The sequence below is a fragment of the Dreissena polymorpha genome, chromosome 7 (genome assembly GCF_020536995.1).
Source record: "Dreissena polymorpha isolate Duluth1 chromosome 7, UMN_Dpol_1.0, whole genome shotgun sequence".
In the NCBI taxonomy this organism is placed as follows: Eukaryota; Metazoa; Mollusca; class Bivalvia; order Myida; family Dreissenidae; genus Dreissena; species Dreissena polymorpha.
Genome location: NC_068361.1, coordinates 93,392,426 through 93,412,934, shown reverse-complemented (window position 1 = coordinate 93,412,934; position 20,509 = coordinate 93,392,426). Strand labels below are relative to the sequence as shown.

Sequence of the window (20,509 nt, the reverse complement as noted above, 5' to 3'; positions counted from 1 at the left end):
ACGTCTATACTGGATCGTATCATTATTAGTTCAAGTCTGTTATTGAACTAACCAAAATGATATTCGGGTATGCTCAAGTATTGGTATTATGACATAGTATAAATACACATTTGTATCGCTTTTGATTTGTACGTACTTTTCAGTCCCGGAAAGTGATGAACTGTAAACAGCATTCAATCTATGTAGTGCTATAGCAAACCAGGTATATGAAGTTTTCGTTAAACGGCGATTTTGAACAGAGCTGTGTAGTTCTTATTCAGGCAGGTATCGGATACAAAAAACAACAATTAAAGCAACTCTTCGACAAATATATTTGTGCAGGTTGAATAATACAGTCTAGTCTAAAGCACACACAAAATCGCACAATAAATCGAGTTTTTACTCTTAAAAATTGAAAACACTTGACAAATGTTACCAACCAAGAACAAGCAACGATTTATCGGAAATTTTCATATTTTGATGCTCGTACTCGAAAAAGAGAATTTGCTACACTGTCCGCATTAACCCAGTTCACGTTTTAAACCCCGTCCGATCTTTCACGAACTATTCCGAGGAACTCCGACTTTGCCGACAGTTTAGCCGAGCGCCTTCGTCGGAATGCAAACGACATTGCTGTTAAGACATTAAATAATCGAAAGTGTAAATAAAAATAAATATGCAAGCCTATAAAAACACGAGAATTAATTGATAAAAAAGGAGAAAAACGTGAAGTTGTAGATTAACACATATATTAAAAGATATATTTTCGAAGGTCATTACGAGAACAGTTTGTTTACTGCTGTAATGTTGCATTCGATAAAGAGTTCGATTAGTAAATGCTGTAAAGCATTTGTCTTAAATTAAAACCAATCATCTTATATGTTTGCAACAAACTAGCTTTAAATATTGCCAAAACATTGAGTCTATGCAAAGTTCCAAGATACATGATTTGTTTTAGACATTTTTACACAATAAGGCAACGATGATTGTAATTTCTCACGATTATCTCCATTCAAATTAAACATGTAGCAGCAATGTTAGCAATACTAAATCGGGATACCTACGAGTACACAGTGCGCATTGATTGCAGCAATACAATCTCGTGATACTAACGAGAACGCAGTCGGAATACTTGCGAGTACACTGTGCTTATCGATGGTAATACAATTTTGTGAAACCTACGAGTACACAGTCATCCTTGATAGCAATACAATATCGCGATACTTACGTACACAGTTCTCGGTTGATAGCAATATAGTCATGCAATACTTACGAGTACACAGTCATCCTTGATAGCAATACAATATCGCGATACTTACGTACACAGTTCTCGGTTGATAGCAATACAGTCATGCAATACTTACGAGCACACAGTCATCATTGATAGCAATTCAATCTCGCGATACTTACGTACACAGTTCTCGGTTGATAGCAATACAGTCATGTTATACTTACGAGTACGCAGTCATCATTGATAGCAATACACTCTCGCTATTCTTTAAAGTACATAGTCCTCGGACACTATACATTCTCGCGACACTAAGGAGTACACAGCAACACAATCTCGGGATACTTACGAGTACACAAAAATACAATCTCGCGATAACTACGGGTATACAGCAATACAATCTCGCGATACTTACGAGTTTACAGCAATATAATCTCGCGATACTTACGAGTTTACAGCAATATAATCTCGCGATACTTATGAGTTCACAGCAATACAATCTCGCGATACTTACGAGTTCACAGCAATACAATCTCGCGATACTTACGAGTACACAGTCGCCAGTAGCAATACAATTTCGCGATACTTACGAGTACACATCGCGCAATACTTACAATTACACATCTCGCGATACTTACGAGAGCACAGTCCTCGGACGCAGGCCATGCCACGCCCACAGAGGGAACATCTCGGACCCGGGATGAAGGGTAGTTGGCCGATGATGTTACCGCTGAATAGAGAAGCACATAGGTTAAAACTAATAGTTGAGCCTCTTTCTATTTGAACTTGACTTTAATGGTATGTGAGAAAAGTGTCGTCCCTCATAAGCATGTGCATTCCGCACAGGCAAATAATCGACGACATTTCCCATGGTATTTTTAGTTTAAAAAAACACGAATATTCAGTGAAGCGGAAAGTGTCGATCTCCCAGATCGAGTCTCTAATGCTGGCTGATGTAAGTTTACTAGCGAAACCATGGTGTAGTGGTTACACGTCGGCTAAACAGATCTTGGTTGTTCATCTACTTATGCACTTGAAAATATTCCCCTCGAAATTGTTTCGATGCAAGATGCAGATTTAAAAAAAAATAACTTAATGTGTTGTTATTAGGTATATTATGTCGAAAACAGTTGTTAAAGAATCTTTCCAGTGAAGAAAGCAGACTCGCTCGCTCTTCAGTATATATTTATGCAAGGGAAATTAAACACGCGTCTGCGTTTATGAAGCGTAAGGTAACTTATAAATTACTAGAAATTATTGTGCAAATGTACAATTTAGTTTGTGTTGCTAAAAGAAAACATGTTCATTTAACCCATTTATGCCTAGCGTCTAGAAAAAAGGCCTTGGCAAACAGCGTAGACCCATGATGCGGCGTCTCATAAGGGTCTGCGCTGTTTGCTTAAAGGAATTTCTGTAAGAAATATTCTAAATATGGAAATATACTAGACATCCCTAATTTTGGAAATAAATTGATGCAATTGAGAAGGATGGGAGAGTCCACTAGGCATAAATGGGTTAAGTATCGAACACAGGTTCGCTTATTATCTTATAAATGTTTCGTACTATACTGGCGTGTTTTAACCTATTTATGCCTTGTGGAAACTACCATCCTTCTAAATTGTATCAATTTATTTCCAAAATTAGGGATGTCTAGTATATTTATTTCTATATTTAGAATATTTCTTACAGAAATTCCTTTAAGCAAACAGCGCAGACCCTGATGAGACGCCGCATGATGCGGCGTCTCATCTGGGTCTACGCTGTTTGCCAAGGATTTTTTTCTAGAACAGAAATTCCTTTGCGCAAACAGCGTAGACCCAGATGAGACGCCGCATCATTCATATGAATCGGAACGATACAAAAATGGCCTCACTTACGGTGGCGAGTAAAAGCAGGCAAAGTACATCGCGTTCCTTTGCATCTGGCTCATGCCTACCAGCAGCAAGGGGCAATAACTCAGCGCGCACCCTACCCGGGTCGTGGTTGCCCAGATCAGCTGAAAGAGTTCCACATGTCTTAACGATGCAAGAAACACGAAGTATAAGTTTGCTTATTACATCCGGCGCGGAAGGACCTCAACATAAAAGGAAAATCATGTGCAACCAAATCTAGCATGATATGCTCTAAGTATGCTTGGGATATATTTATATGTACTTATATTGGATTCAAGGTTTAATAATGAGGGTGTAAACTCGAAGTCCATTTTCTGTTGTATTTAAAGGAAGAGGGCGGAAAGGTAAAAGACGTGTTAAAGGGACTTGTTCATAGATTTTGAAATGTCGCGAAGTTCGTTTTCAAATGCCTTAAATGCAGTATAAAACAAGTAATAGATTTAAGAAAGAAAGTTATTGACCTTTGGCTTTAAAAGTGTTTACCTTTTACTATTCGGCCATCTTGACTGCTACAATTTAACCCATTTACGCCTAGCGTCTAGAAAAAAGGCTTTGGCAAACAGCCTAGACCCAGATGAGACGCCGCATCATGCGGCATCTCATCTGGGTCTGCGCTGTTTGCTTAAAGGAATTTCTGAAAGAAATATTCTAAATATAGAAATAAATATACTAGACATTCATAATTTTGGAAATAAATTGATCCAATTTAGAAGGATGGGAGAGTCCACTAGGCTTAAACGGGTTAAGACGCACTTTTTACTTAGTATTAGCAATGCACGTATCGCCACAAAATACAAAGAAGAAAACAACAGAAGCATTCGAAATTATTCAATCGTTTCACGTGTGTAACGCATTATAATTATAAAAGTGCCCAATAATGATTATTCTAAAACGAAATTTCAATTTCTGTATGAGTCTACGTCATTAGTGTTATCTCTCCTCCTGATTTACTTTCTGTATGAGTCTACGTCATTAGTGATATCTCTACCCCTGATGTACTTTCTGTATGAGTCTACGTCATTAGTGATATCTCTTCCCCTGATGTACTTTCTGTATGAGTCTACGTCATTAGTGATATCTCTCCCCCTGATGTACTTTCTGTATGAGTCTACGTCATTAGTGATATCTCTTCCCCTGATGTACTTTCCGTATGAGTCTACGTCATTAGTGATATCTCTCCCCCTGATGTACTTTCTGTATGAGTCTACGTCATTAGTGATATCTCTCCCCCTGATGTACTTTCTGTATGAGTCTACGTCATTAGTGGTATCTCTTCCCCTGATGTACTTTCTGTATGAGTCTACGTCATTAGTGATATCTCTTCCCCTGATGTACTTTCTATATAAGTCTACGTCATTAGTGATATCTCTCCCCCTGATGTACTTTCTGTATGAGTCTACGTCATTAGTGATATCTCTCCCCCTGATGTACTTTCTGTATGAGTCTACGTCATTAGTGATATCTCTACCCCTGATGTACTTTCTATATAAGTCTACGTCATTAGTGATATCTCTCCCCCTGATGTACTTTCTGTATAAGTCTACGTCATTAGTGATATATCTTCCCCTGATGTACTTTCTGTATAAGTCTACGTCATTAGTGATATCTCTCCACCTGATGTACTTTCTGTATGAGTCTACGTCATTATTGATATCTCTTCCCCTGATGTACTTTCTGTATAAGTCTACGTCATTAGTGATATCTCTCTCCCTGATGTACTTTCTGTATGAGTCTACGTCATTAGTGATATCTCTCCACCTGATGTACTTTCTGTATGAGTCTACGTCATTATTGATATCTCTTCCCCTGATGTACTTTCTGTATAAGTCTACGTCATTAGTGATATCTCTCTCCCTGATGTACTTTCTGTATGAGTCTACGTCATTAGTGATATCTCTCTCCCTGAATTACTTTCTGTATGAGTCTACGTCATTAGTGATATCTCTTCCCCTGATGTACTTTCTGTATAAGTCTACGTCATTAGTGATATCTCTCTCCCTGATGTACTTTCTGTATGAGTCTACGTCATTAGTGAAATCTCTTCACCTGATGTACTTTCTGTAAGAGTCTACGTCATTAGTGATATCTCTCCCCCTAATGTACTTTCTGTATGAGTCTACGTCAATAGTGATATCTCTCCTCCTGATGTACTTTCTGTATGAGTCTACGTCATTAGTGATATCTCTTCCCTTGATGTACTTTCTGTATGAGTCTACGTCATTAGTGATATCTCTTCCCTTGATGTACTTTCTGCATGAGTCTACGTCATTAGTGATATCTCTCCCACTAATGTACTTTCTGTATGAGTCTACGTCATAAGTGATATCTCTTCACCTGATGTACTTTCTGTATGAGTCTACGTCATTAGTGATATCTCTTCCCCTGATGTACTTTCTGTATGAGTCTACGTCATTAGTGATATCTCTCCCCCTGATGAACATTCTGTATGAGTCTACGTCATTAGTAATATCTCTCCCCCTGATGTACTTTCTGTATGAGTCTACGTCATTAGTGATATCTCTCCCCCTGATGTACTTTCTGTATGAGTCTACGTCATAAGTGATATCTCTTTCCCTGATGTACTTTCTGTATGAGTCTACGTCATTAGTGATATCTCTTCCCCTGATGTACTTTCTGTATGAGTCTACGTCATTAGTGATATCTCTTCCCCTGATGTACTTTCTGTATGAGTCTACGTCATTAGTGATATCTCTCCCCCTGATGTACTTTCTGTATGAGTCTACGTCATTAGTGAAATCTCTTCCCCTGATGTACTTTCTGTATGAGTCAACGTCATTGGGATATCTCTACCCCTGATGTACTTTCTATATGAGTCTACGTCATTAGTGATATCTCTACCCCTGATGTACTTTCTGTATGAGTCTACGTCATTAGTGATATCTCTTTCCCTGATGTACTTTCTGTATGAGTCTACGTCATTAGTGAAATCTCTCCTCATGATGTACACTGTTCTCTTTTTTTTAATCCTGGACAAAAAGTTGGAAATATGGTAATTTCGACAATCTGTAAACAAGTCCCGCTCTAAAAGATAGTGTGTTTAACAAACACACGTGAAGATGGCGAAGACAAAAGTTCGGTTGGGGGAAAAGGGAAGACTTGAGTTTCATGCTATATTTTGATTATCGTAGAAGATCTATACCAGTAAAAAACAATCAGCCGTTTTTTACTATAGTTAGGTAAATGATCTACCTTGTCAAATAAGTTGAACAAGTTATAGGCCAGTCTGGATAAGGAAGTACATAATAACTATTGAGTTTTTATGTTACATTCAACGTGGACATTAGTGCCGTTGATAATTAGCGTTCACAAAGTAGAACATAATGACGTCATAAATAGCATTTAACAGATTGATATATGCTTGACTTTAGCCACTACGTAGTTTAAACACTAAGCTTTCAGCTACATTAATGTCGATATCATAAAAATACGTTTATTGTATTATTTCGCTCATGAAATGTCGAGCGAAAATATCGAATTGAAGGAAACGCATTTATTTATGAGCGATCGTCAACTGAAATCGATAAACTACAACGCGAAAACATCACATAACCTTAGAGCGGTTGCTTTTCAGCTGAAATAGTATACGTTAGCTCATACACATGCGTAGTATAGGGTATAAAAACGTCAATGAATAGATGGTTAGTAAATTCTTCCCTTGTAATACTAAAGTTCATCACTTTAATTTCTTTAGCGCCCGTAGTTGTGTACAGCAGTTCAATATATCAAAAAATTAAACACGACTTTAAACAATAATCACATTTTCCGCCGAAATTCGTACCTGGGTATAATGGCAAGCGGCCCCGCATTGTGGACCCCGACCCCAAAGAGGTCTCTCGGCCGCCCAGAGGCCGATGGAGCGCTGCACAACCGTACGTGGCGGAAGTGACGGCCCGGTGCTTGTGAAGTAGGATAGGTTTTCTCCGAAGCCTCGCCGCTGATGTTCGAAGAAACACGTTTCGGTCCACTGCGCTGCTCGGAAAGCGAGGTTGTTGTCCCAAATCTGTTTAGAAGATTATCTAAATCAATGATTAGAATACGAGTTTTTGTACTATAAATATTATATAGATAATGCAAATGTATATCTAGATAATACAATCGTGCGTGCAATTCTGAACTTTTAAAAACTATTTTACTTTAGATTTTTAACTACTGCATAAAAACAGTTTTTATGCGACTTGTGACAATGTAAAAAACATCAGAATTACTTTATTTAATAAGTCTGTGTTATAGGCCAGAAATTCAATGTTTTCAGCCATTTTTATACACAGTTATGCTGCACGCAACGTAAAATGTCTGCACCGATTTCAGTTTAATTTAGGTTAAAAATATTGTATTGTATATACACATTCATTTACAAACAATTGCATATAATAGACAGTTTGAAGTACATGTATACAAATGGATTGGGCCTAGAATTATACCAATATCACCAAAGGGCCCTCCCCATGATGACAGTTTATTGTAAAGGTTAACAAGATGGGTATGCCAAGATACAGGTAATTAGGTAGTCCAATGCTGTGTTTGCAGACTTAATAAGGCAAAGTTTTGGAAGGTAGAAGTAAAATACATCAGCCTAATAAAATAACAAAATTGTTTATACAGAGTAAATGGCTAATAGTAAGTTTCAGTATACTTAATATTGGACGAATGAGACAAAAAGAAAAAAATAGGAACACAATAACAACATAATTATAAACAAAGATACACATGCTTACAAAAACCGTGACCAGCTCGACCATATTCTTCTTTTCAATTTGATATTGAAAAGCTTAAAGCACCGATTTTAAAGTTAAATAAAGTTATAAACGGTTTGTTTTCATTCTGTAAAGCCCGTGTGTAAACCCCGTTGATCCTGCACCCTGAATATGCAAAATAACTCAAACCAGCCTATTATCAAAGAAAAAAATATAAATATTATAATTGTACTTGTATCTATCCATTACCATGGCACGAAGACCTAATCATATTTAAAATGCGAACACCGACACATTACCAATAACACTCAAATCTTACGATTTCTAATGCAATCAGTTCTCAACGGTAAAAATAATAAATCACAATAGCAAAAAAAATGGCGAAACATACCAAACGTGCGCAGAGTAGCACATAACCAAAGAATGCAAATCGATTCATACACAAATTTAAACATTACCAAACTACTTAGCAGTCTTTATCTCCGTCTTGTACGCAGACCTACACATTACCAGAGACTTCAAATTTACACATTACCAGATACTTCAAATTTACACATTACGAGATACTTTAAATTTATAAAATTAACATTACCAGAGACTTCAAATTTACATATTACCAGAGCACTCAAATTTACACATTACCAGAGCACTCAAATTTACACATTACCAGACCACTCAAATTTACACATTACAATAGAACTCAAATTTACACATTACCAGAGCACTCAAATTTACACATTACCAACACACTAAAATCTTCACATAACCGAAGCGCTCAAATTAAAAAATAACCAAAGCACGCATACATTGGCAGAAAAACAAAGTTATGTAAAATGTACTCTACCAAAGCACGCATGTTAGCGGCGGGTTCTTGGCTTCTGTAGAAATTGTGCGCCTGTAATATAGCCCTCTGGAACGGCCGGATGTCGACTAGTACACATGCGAAACACTGGAGGAGAGCTGCTACAATGTAGCTGCGTAAGAACAGGTCTGCGGTATTCATGGCTTGCTTTTTGAAATTCTGAAAAAGTGGAGGGTAGAGGAATAACATTCTTCCGCAATTAAAGCTAGTAATCTTAAAAAAGGCGTTACTATTAAATATTACGGAGGATTTTTTTTTTCATTTTCAATATTTTTAATGTAAACAATGTTTACATTATTTAAAATACAGTTAAATAAATCTAAATGACAATAACGATTATAATATGTGTTTATTATTATTGTTTTTATTATTATTATTATTATTATTATTATTTTTATTATTATTATTATTATATTAATTATTATTATTATTATTATTATTATTATTATTATTATTATTGTATATGTATTTTTAATATTATTCTAAACATTTTTAAAGAAAAAAATCAGTAGTAGTTTTTTCCTGTTTTGGTAAATCATTCATTAGTGAATAAGTCAATGACAATCTCACGGAAACAAAAATAGTTATGTTTACATGAGGTTAACATGGTATTTCTTATGAATGAAAGTGTATCTATAGTTTACAGTGAGCATGCATTATAATTGTGGTTGGTTTCATGTACGAAAGTTATTGAAAATGGTTTATACAGTATTCTTCTACATGTTTACATGCGTTTTAAGTCAAATAAATAAACAATACTCCAACACACTAAAATCCATAAACAACTGACACCAAATCACATATAAAACGCAAACATTATATATTGAAATAGCTCACAATTATCAGAACCGACTCGAGCACAACAATGTTACCTTAAATATACCACTGTCATTGACGGACCTGCGTTCCTTTTATAATCTCATCTCAGCCCGTCCCTCTATGTCCTCGTAATTTTTCACGAATCGCGATTGTGTTCATGCGCGCGTCTTTTTCGTGACCCGACACTAAAACTTGGTCGGTAGTTCGGGAGTGTTTGCCGAGTGTTTTCCTTGTACACGCGTCTTGTTTATTTGTGACTTCGGCGTTGAAAGTGACGTTTCATAATAAAACACCTGATCGATGAAGAAATAAAACGATTCTTAGTAATTGGCCACCGTGAAATTGAAAACAAACTTTGTATATGATAACTTATTTTGCGGTCAATTAATGGTGCCAGTTACAACCCAAGAAAAATGATTAAATCAATCAATGTTTATTTTTATGCGATTGCAACTATTAAAGGGGCCATTTTGGTAAATTGACAAAATTAATCAAAATGTTTCAGATTCGCAATTTTTTTTTTGTAGTTATGATATTTGTGAGGAAACGGTAATTCTGAACATTTACCGTGCTCTAAAATATCCATTATATGCATCTTTTGACGATTTAAAAACCTGGAAAATATACAGCGTAACGATTTAAGAATTTGGAAAGTTATGTTGTTGTCGTTATATTTTGTGACACTACGAGGATTGCTTATATAGAGTATAAAATACATCACTCATTGTATAAGCACGAGTGGCCGAGTGGTCTTTGCGTTAGACTTTTACTGCAGGGGTCAGTGATTCGAGCCCAGTTGAGAGTTACTTTTTCCTTTCGTTAATTGTATTCTTCTCGCTGTTTGCCAAGGCCTTTTTTCTAGACGCTAGGCATAAATGGGATAATACATACCAACATTTGTGAAAAGGTAACTTTAAAATAAAGAGTCCATTCGTCTTCATAGTGATGCACATGCAATAATTACATACATGTGTATGTTTGTATTGTGAATAAATATCCTATTTTTATTTATTATAATGTTTTATGTTTAAATTGAACAGCCGCTTCCTGAAACAATCGCCGAAATATGCCAAAAAGTACACATGTAATCACAAACTTGTCTCATGTTTTGCAATATATTTACACGTGTATTGCAAACATATATATTCCTGTAAAATATATAACTGTTCAAACAATGTAAACATTCCGCATGCATTATGATTGATGTTGACGATCAAGGAAATAATTACGAAACGTTCAAAGCTGAAGGCAGACATATACATAGAGGGTATGTAATGCAAACCATTGCTAATGATGTTATATAATGTACATGCATACATTTTGTGTTTAATTTGCGGTTTGTGATTGGTCACTTGATAGATTTACTGTCTGTTTATAGTGCCCTTTAACATTAAAACGTTAATTAAAATGGATATCGTTATAGATTGATATATTCTTTGGTTCGTTGTCATCTGTCAAAGAGAAGTAAATAATGGTTCATCGATCATGTCTAGTTCCCTGACCTCAAAAAACAATCAAATTCTAGCAGTGGGCTTTGTAATTTCCCAAAGTTCGATCAAATACAGAGCACATTTGCGTAATCATTTATCAATTTACAATTTGATCTTCGAAATTAGATTTTTTTCTCAGTGTAAGGGCAATCTAAGGAGTAATACTGTGACTATCTGATCATTTTAATGAGTCGAGCTCTGAGAAAACTTAACTTAATGCATGTGCGTAAAGTGTCGTTCCAGATTAGCATGCGCCGTCCGCACAGGCTAATCAGTGCCGATACTTTCGACTTTGTGTAGTTTTTCGTTTAAACGAAGACTATTCTCAACGAAAATCCAAACTAGGCGAAAAGTGTGATCCCTCATCAGTCTGGGTGGACTTCTCAGGCTTACCTTGGACGACACTTAAAGGATATGCATTAAGCCCGGTTTTCCCAGAATGAGGCTAATATATGTGTCGTGTTCTGTGAAACCTGGTCATAATGCATGTGCGTAAAGTGTCGTCCCAGATTAGCCTGTGTAGTCCACACAGGCTAATCAGGGACGACACTTTCCGCCTAAACTTGATTTTCGGTAAGGAGGGACTTCCTTGAAACTAAAAATACCATTAAAGCGGAAAGTGTCGTCCCTGATTAGCCTGTGCGGACTGCACAGGCTAATCTGGGACGACACTTTACGCACATGAATTAAGCCCTGTTTTCTCAGAACACGACACATATGTTCAAACACTCAGACCTTATTTAGTCCCCATTCCAGTTTCACCAGTTGATAGGTTTACCCGCCGTCCGTCATATCTGTCTTTGTGTGTGTCAGTCCGTCTGCAAAACTCGATACGGAGATACCTCCATAACACATGAAGACACTAGAATGAAACTTGGAAGGCTGTACTTGTAGATTAAAGTCAATTTGAAGTTTACGAATGCCGAATTTATGTTCAATTAAAGTTTTTGTATAGCAAACGAAGTCCTGTTTTAATCTTCAATAAAGACATTAAGAGGCAGAACACATTCAAATGTCTTGGCAAGATTCCTTTTTAATTTGAGAAATAATTTATCGAGATAATGATTCTGTGTAGCAAGCATAATCGAGAATCGAGCCTTCACTGCACAAATCTTGAGGATCGGCTTAACAATTTTGAGTTGATCGGGCTAGTAAAATCCCTTCAAAAATGGCAGGCACATTTTGACTTGATAGTAGGTTCACACATGCATAACCAACACATTGGCCAATAGGAGGTAAACTTAGAAGATTTTTCTTTAAACACGGTTAGATCCGATTTCGTTGAATTGCATTTTTTTAAACAAAACAAAAACGAAAATCTCAAGCAGGTATTTTCTAGTAACACTGCTATATTAATGAATTTGTGAATCGTTAAGAAAAAATCAAACGATGCACAAAATAATACTATTTTCATTGACGACTCTGGTGGGATTCAAACTAACGCCTTAAAAAAACAGCCTACTTCAAAGGAAATTTTAATTCACGTAAGTGCTATCGATACAAGCATATAGGGTTGCTAATTTCATTCATAACGATTTTACGACTACAACAGATTTTTAAGTGCTCGATAGTCACGTTAATGGTGTCCGATAGAAAAAAGTTCTAACAAGAGCTTGTCACAGCAGTGCCAAATTCTCGCCGAAATGTGTTTGCTTGTATGACAACATTTGTTTTAGAGAGTAGAATAATATTTGTAAAACATGGCAGCTGTGTCCTACATTTATATTTCAAGGAGCAATTAGTTATATAGTGTTGGAAATATGCTGTAGATTTCTAGTTTCAAGTAAATCCCTTCAGTAGATTTAGAGTTATGCTCCCGACAACAATTTACTTTGAAATTAACTAAAGGGAGATAATTAAAAAACTAAAGTAGATAGAGTTATGGTTCTTAGTCACTGCACTTTGCCTACTTGCCATCTGTTTATATTCCATGTTTCAAGTAAATCCCTTCAGTAGATTTAGAGTTATGCTCCGGACAGCAATTTACTTTGAAATTAACTAAAAGGATATAATTCAAAAACTAAGGTAGATAGAGTTATGGTTCTTAGTCACTGCACTTCGCCTACTTGCCATTTGTATATATTCCAGGTTTCAAGTAAATCCCTTCAGTAGATTTAGAGTTATGCTCCGGACAAAAATTTACTTTGAAATTAAATAAAGGAAGATAATTCAAAAACTGAGGTAGATAGAGTTATGGTACCTGGTCATTGCACTTCTCCTAGTTGCCATCTGTTTATATTCTAAGTTTAAAGTAAAGCCATTGAATAGATTTGGAGTTATGCTCTGGACAAATTTTCGAACGGACGCACAGACAGGACCAATTACTATATCCCCTCCGATTTTTTTTTCGCGGGGATAAATAATGAGAAATGGTTGTCAAGCGTAAATTAAAAACAGACATGTGTGCCAAGAAGCCTTTTGATAATACTACTTTGTAAAGATGATGATTCCTGTTGACAGTATAATGCCGAATTAACAGTCAACAAATACTTATGAAGGTAAACAGTACATAAATAGTTTTTTTAAAGAAACCTTATCGACCGAAAACAGAACACCTCCTTGTCATCTGTCATATTATTAATTAGGTCAATATTTATTAATTCAATTCTTTACACACGAGACCGTAAACGTATCAAGACTAATCGACTAAGTAAACAACTAGTCGCCGTGGCGTAGTTGATATGGTGTCCGTCTAGCGACCGAGAGTTCACGAGTGCGATTCCCTGTGAGAGCCTTCTTTCAATCTCCCCAAAAGACATCAAGTACTGGTTCTACCCAGAATACGGACTCGAGAGTTTTTCAATAAGCATTAGGCTTTACATGTAATCGAGCTAAATTATATAGGTTCAAATTTAACTACGTAGACACAAAATGTAGTGTAAGAGTACATGCCATCGCATTTGGTTTCAAACATAGCATAATTAACATGTATAACAATGATTGAAATATACGCGTAAGACAGCTGAGAAATACAAACCATTTTTTAGACTGTTAAAAATCATTTTAGTAGAGCACTCTTTAGTGAACAAAGTGTGCAGAGTGAACGTCAAATGCTGAACGACACGTGATGTACATTTACCTGGAGATGTCGTCCATGTACATGAGACACTTCTTGACAAGTCACATAGGAAAGCAAATATGATGAATTATAAATATATTTGAATGCGTTTATTTCCTTGTTAGGTTGATGCACGCATGTCAAGGTCGTTACACACCCCACCAAAGTAACAGTGTTTCTTTCACAATGCAAGTTTAACAGTTTTGATCTCACGTGGGTGCAAATCGAATGTGATAACAATGTTGAAAAACTAAATGAATTTGCAAGGGGCATTTCCAAAGGGGGTAATCACGTGATAGTAAAGATGGCGACGTCCATGCCGAGACAGTTATTTTTCGCCGTTTCATACCTTTTATAAGACATCAAAATGGCCAATTGATCTTCAAAAAGTTACTGTCGGCATAACGTTCTATTCAAATACTAAATAGCCATCTGATTTTAATTCGTGGTTTCCTTTCCTTTTTAGATGAGTGATTATAACTACTTGTCGATTAACTCTAACAAGTTAATTGGATTGTTCTCATTCTCTTATATCAATCAACATGAAATGAGGACATAGCAAAAAGTAAAGCAGATGCACTTTTATCACTTATCACTGTTGGCTTCAGTGTCTTTTTATATGGCGTGGTTCTTGAACGAATTATCGTATCGTATTCAAATCTATAGTTTAACCCCGTCAAATGTTTTCTGGATAAAAATAAATGATGATCACAAACCCAATCTCTGTACTTTACTTTGGCGATGTAAACAAGACTAGCCCTTATTGATTGAATCATAAATTTGATAGCGTTAACACGTTATCTACGTCTCTGGTTAAAACAATCTTAATTAAAATGTTCTGTTATGTAAACGGTTTATCATGATTAATTACAATCATTTAAATAGATATGCTCTTCCAGAATGAATTACGGAAAAACAATGGTGATGAAGCAAGTATTTCATGGTTCAACGGTATTCTTTATCAATATTACGTTAATTATTATTCACATGTTGTCCGTATGTCGGCAACTAACGGGAAGTCATTAGAGCACGCTCAACAAAATAAAGAACGATATTCCAATGTCTACACACGCGTCCATCCTTTGCATTTGTGGACTGCCGATGACTATGACAAATAACTGACATTGTTATTTCCTATGTTGACATCGTTGTATTCTATGGTAAAATTCGCATATCAACATACAAACCCACTCGTACCGTGAAATCTTTGACACAAATTGAGCGCGTTTTGTGGCGCATTGCACGCAGGTCAATAACAAATCATTGACAAGCTCATGCAATGTAATGCATTAATCATCCTCAAATGTATCAGTTTTTAACCATCTTAAACTAAATTCGTCACAAAAACAAGCCCGGTCAGCACAACATTGCCTCACAAAGGTAAAATTAAAGTCACGAGGAAATAATACAAGCCACACAAAACAAGAACGGTTTTCATTTGTTTATATAGGTGCATTTTTAATATTGTACAAATATTGCACGTGGAATGTAAAATATATGTCATGAGGCGAGAAGTATGGAAAGATGGATTTCACATCTTGAAGCAACCTACAACGCAGTCTTAGGATGGGAGCCACTTATTTTTGCCATAGATTAAAAAACTTTAAACGAAGCAAACAGGCTCAGACTTAAATGCAACCAAATAGCACTATATTTAAGCAAAAAGTATTCCAATAAAACATATTGTAACCAGGCAGCTTTATAAATCCCCGCTAATGTGTATGCATATAAGTTTCTTTATTAAAAAAAACCCACTGCGTATATAAACCATTATTCATAAAACCCACTATTTATGAAACCAACTATTTAGCTTCTAGTGAATGCCCATAATATAATAAGCTCTTCTGCATATAGAAAACCCACTATCTTTTTTTAAAGAAAATATCAAAACCAAAAGTAACAGATAACAAGATGTGTATGTGAAACACTATGTCCCCGTATATGACGTTTGACCTTGAAGGATGACCTTGACCACTCAAAATGTGCAGCTCCATGAGATACACATGCATGTCAAATATAAAATTGCTAGCTTCAATATTGCAGGAGTGACATTACATGAGCAATTTTGACCTATATATTTGACCTTGAAGGATGATCTTGACCTTTCACCACTCAAAATGTGCAGCTCCACGAGATACACATGCATGCCAAATATCAAGTTGCTATCTTCAATATTGCAAAAGTACTCATAAAATGAGCGATTTCGGCCACATATATATGACCTCTGACCTTGAAGGATGACCTTGACCTTAACCTTTCACCACTCAAAATGTGCAGCTCCATGAGATACACATGCATGCCAAATATCAAGTTGCTATCTTGATATTGAAATATTGCAAAAGTGTACATTAAATGAGCGATTTTGACCCATATATTTGACCTTTGACCTTGAAGGATGACCTTGACCTTTCACCACTCAAAATGTGCAGCTCCATGAGATACATATGCATGCCAAATATCAAATTGCTATCTTCAATATTGCAAAAGTTATTGCAAATGTTAAAGTTGGCGCAAACCAACAGACCAACCAACCAACAGACCAACAGACAGGGCAAAAACAATATGTCCCCCAATACTTTAGTGGGGGACATAAAAATAATGTATGCAAACAACATCAAATATTAACAGCCTTTTTTTAAATCTTATAAATGACTTTTAAAGATAACAAGGCCATTCAATCCTTTTATCATAAGATATTTATAAAGGTTAAGAATACATTCATACCTCTATATGTATGCTCCCAAAACCTTCCATCATACAAATATATATATATAAACACATTTCAAACAAACATAATAAAGATGAGAATCAAAATTCCTATTAACCACCAATTTCACATAGGTGACTATTGGAAGTGACTGTTCCCTCAAAAGGTATGGAAGTGAGGGACTTTCAAACAACTGCAACAGCCAAGGTATTGGTAGCAAATTTTCAAGCAAAAAATAGTTTTGTAAACATTGTGTAAAACTGTTAATTTATTCACATTAAATGTAAAATACAAACCAGAAATAGTGGGTAACATCAAATTTCTGCTTTGCAGCAACAACTGATAAATGTTATTCCATTTGAAACCTGAAACCCTATACCACTAAGAGCATATGTTACCATGTTTCCCACTTATTGAGAAACATTCAAACAAAGCCCCCCCCCCCTTATAATTTGGTACAAATGTTATGTTTGAAAACCTGCTATTATGTACCTATGATGACTCTCAATCTATGTTATGAATGGACACCTGTATCCCTATGATTCCTAAATGATTCACAAAATAAGGTCACATGCCTCCCCCACCCCAGTTAATTGTTTTGTAATATTTAAAGTTGGTCTAATGTACTGATGTGTCCCGTTATTATTTTTGTATTCAATCTGTACATCATTTATTGAATCCCTCATGTGTCCGATTTATTGTTTTGTATCTATGTTTGAAGTTGGTCTGGAGAAGCACTGAGTCCCACTACATGTATTCCCATTTTTTTTTATTCTTGCTATACTTGACCGAATATACTCATCCCCATGTGCCCCTCCCCTAATTATTATACATCCAGCTGATGGCCTGTTTTAGCCCACTCTCCCCCTGTGTGGCCCAGACTGGTAGCTTGCTATGGAAATCTGATTTCATGTCGGGCAGATATTTCTGGTAGAGAGCTGCTGATATCTCCACACTGTCTCCTGGAAAGTAGAGTTACAATGCCTGTACATGTCTTAAATTGTTTAGATTATTAGTTTAAACCTGTTAATTTTAGCTTGAACACATCATATTTTAAGATGACCTTTATATTGTCAAGTAAAACATTCAAGTAAAAGTTTCATCAAGATTGAGTCATAAATGTTGCCTTTAAGGAGGACACAAGGTCGTTTTAAGATTTGATCTTGTGATTTAGTTTCTGGACGCACGTGACCCATATTCAAACTCAGTTTAGATATGGTCTTAGTGAACTTTCTGACTAAGTTTTCACAAGATTGAACGCAGAATGTGACCTTTAGAGTGGTAACAAGCTAAAGGTTTAGGATACACAACACAACACCAGTTGCCAGACATAGGTTGATAACAATAGCTAATCTTGAGAATTTTGTGCTCAGGTGAGCTAAAAAACAATTGTGTTCCATGAACAGATAGACATTGGTTGTTAAGCTTACCAGTTGGATTCACAGGTACTTGAGTAGTGTCTGCGCAGAATGGCTCCTCTATTGTCTCTAGAACAACCTCATTGTATTCTGTCTGGCTGAACTGGGTCCCCTGAAAACAATCATTGCAATCACAAACAAGAGCACCGCCTTGCGGGTGCAGACCGCTCATCTATTTTCTTTTCAAAGGTGAAGGGACTCTCATTTTCAATCACAAAGGAGGGAGGAGTGGAGTGAAGAGGGGTGTATAGTGTGGGGTTGTGGACATTTATTACATTATCTTCCAAAAAAGCGAAAAAAAAAAAACAAAAAAAAAACAATCGGGGGGGGGGGGGGGGGGGGGGGGGGGGGGGGGTTTGGGTGCGATGGTTGGACGGTATTTCAAACATAACCGTTTTAAAAAAAAATGGGGGGGGGGGTATAGTGTGAGGGTGTGGTGATAATTTGTGAGATGATCTTAAACAAAAAAAAAAAAAAAATCAAAAAAAAATTGGGGTGGGGGGGGGGGGGTGGGGGGTATAGTGTGAGGGTGTGGTGGTCATTTGTGAGATGATCTTAAAAAAAAAAAAAAAAAAAAAAAAAAAAATAGGGGGGGGGAGGGGGGAGGAGGGCACGGGGGATGGTTTGGGTGAAGGCTATTGTGGTATGTCAGGTAAGAGTAGTTTCATCAAAGTATCAATCAAATCTAATCATAAATAAAGAAGTTATGGCAATTTTAGCAAAATTTAATAATTTGACCTTGAGAGTCAAGGTCATTCAAAGGTCAAAGTAAAATTCAAGTTGCCAGGTACAGTACCGGTAACCTCATGATAGCATGTAAGTATTTGAAGTTTGAAAGCAATAGCCTTGATACTTCGAGTGGATCGAAACACAAAATTTAACCATATATTAAAAGTTACTAAGTCAAAAAAGGGCCATAATTCCGTAACAATGACAACCAGAGTTATGCAACTTGTCCTTTTACTGTACCCTTATGATAGTTTGTGAGTGTTCCAAGTATGAAAGCAATATCTATGATACTTTAGGGGTAAAGTGGACCAAAACATAAATCTTAACCAAATTTTCAATTTTCTAAGTATAAAGGGCCCATATTCCGTCCAAATGCCAGTCAGAGTTACATAACTTTGCCTGCACCGTCCCCTTATGATAGTTCATAAATCTTGCAAGTATGAAAGCAATAGCTTTGATACTGTAGGAATAAAGTGGACCTAAACACAAAACTTAATCAAATTTTCAATTTTCTAAGTATAAAAAGGGCACATAATTCTGTCAAAATGCCAGTCAGAGTTACATTACTTTGCCTGCACAGTCCCCTTATGATAGTTAGTAAGTGTTGCAAGTATGAAAGCAATAGCTTTGATGCTTAAGGAATAAAATGGACCTAAACACAAAACTTAACCAAAATTGTCAATTTTCTAAGTATAAAAAGGGCACATAATTCTGTCAAAATGCATGCCAGAGTTATCTAACTTTGCCTGCCCAGTCCCCTCATGATAGTAAGTAAGTGTACCAAGTTTGAATGCAATAGCATTGATACTTACTGAGAAAAGTGGAACTAAACGCAAAACTTAACCAAAATTTTCAATTTTTTAAGTATAAAAAGGGCACATAATTCTGTCAAAATGCACGCCAGAGTTATCTAACTTTGCCTGCCCAGTCCCCTTATGATAGTAAGTAAGTGTACCAAGTTTGAATGCAATAGCATTGATACTTTCTGAGAAAAGTGGACCTAAACGCAAAACTTAACCGGACGCCGACGCCAACGCCGACGCCAAGGTGATGACAATAGCTCATAATTTTTTTTCAAAAAATAGATGAGCTAAAAATGAACCTAGACCTGGGAAATCTGGGTTTAATGCATGTGCGTAGAGGGTCATCCCAGATTAGCCTGTGCAGTCTTCACAGGCTAATAAGGGATAACGCTTTCCTCCAAAACTTGATTTTTGTGTTACAAATAGACTTTCTTCAAACGAAAAATACAATAAAAGATGAAAGTGTCCTCCCTGATAAGCTGGTCCAAGCTGTAATTAGGCTAATCTGGAATGAGACTTTACCCACATGCATTAAGGTCAGATATTCCAGAACAAGGGTCAAATATTATAATATAATTGAGTCGCATATTATGTGCATCTATTTAAGGGTAAAAAACTGTTAATAATTATTTTAAAAAATGTATTGATCACTTTTAACAGCAAATATAAAATTATTAAAGCAAGTTAGTATTTCAATTTTTTTAGTACTAAGATCACTTCAAGTAATTATACATCAATAAGCATTACAGCTTCATTATTTAACCCTTTACCCTTTAGATACGTATTTAACCCTTTACCCTTTAGATACG

General features: G+C 36.1%; 2 protein-coding genes across 5 annotated transcripts in view; both read right to left on the bottom strand.

Annotated features, from left to right (window-relative positions):
• Window positions 1-502: 502 nt before the first annotated feature.
• Window positions 503-8,817, bottom strand: LOC127839925 (peptidase inhibitor 15-A-like). Its single transcript, XM_052368317.1, has 5 exons — window positions 8,659-8,817; window positions 6,899-7,120; window positions 3,085-3,203; window positions 1,846-1,937; window positions 503-612 (listed from the first exon to the last, which is right to left on the bottom strand). Exons 1-5 carry the CDS (start codon window positions 8,815-8,817, stop codon window positions 518-520), a joined length of 687 nt encoding a protein of 228 aa, XP_052224277.1. The 3' UTR covers window positions 503-517.
• Window positions 8,818-15,469: 6,652 nt separating this feature from the next.
• LOC127837779 (alpha-N-acetylglucosaminidase-like) overlaps window positions 15,470-20,509 on the bottom strand; it is a 59,312-nt gene continuing 54,272 nt past the window's right edge. For all 4 annotated transcript variants that reach the window (XM_052365153.1, XM_052365152.1, XM_052365151.1 and 1 more), the window contains exons 22-23: window positions 18,181-18,280; window positions 15,470-17,712 (exon numbers count right to left, since the gene is read on the bottom strand). In XM_052365153.1, coding sequence (XP_052221113.1) covers window positions 17,570-17,712; window positions 18,181-18,280 — 243 coding nt within the window. In that variant the 3' untranslated portion in view covers window positions 15,470-17,569. The remainder of the gene's footprint in view (window positions 17,713-18,180; window positions 18,281-20,509) is intronic.

Excerpts from the sequence above, each read along its gene's own strand:
- LOC127839925 (XM_052368317.1), bottom strand. The coding sequence starts at position 8,817 with ATGAATACCGCAGACCTGTTCTTACGCAGCTACATTGTAGCAGCTCTC. Across the intron at positions 1,938-3,084 it reads GCCTGCTTTTACTCGCCACC|CGGTAACATCATCGGCCAAC; the intron begins GTAAGTGAGGCC and ends TTCTCTATTCAG. Across the intron at positions 613-1,845 it reads CGTCCGAGGACTGTGCTCTC|CAATGTCGTTTGCATTCCGA; the intron begins GTAAGTATCGCG and ends ATGTCTTAACAG.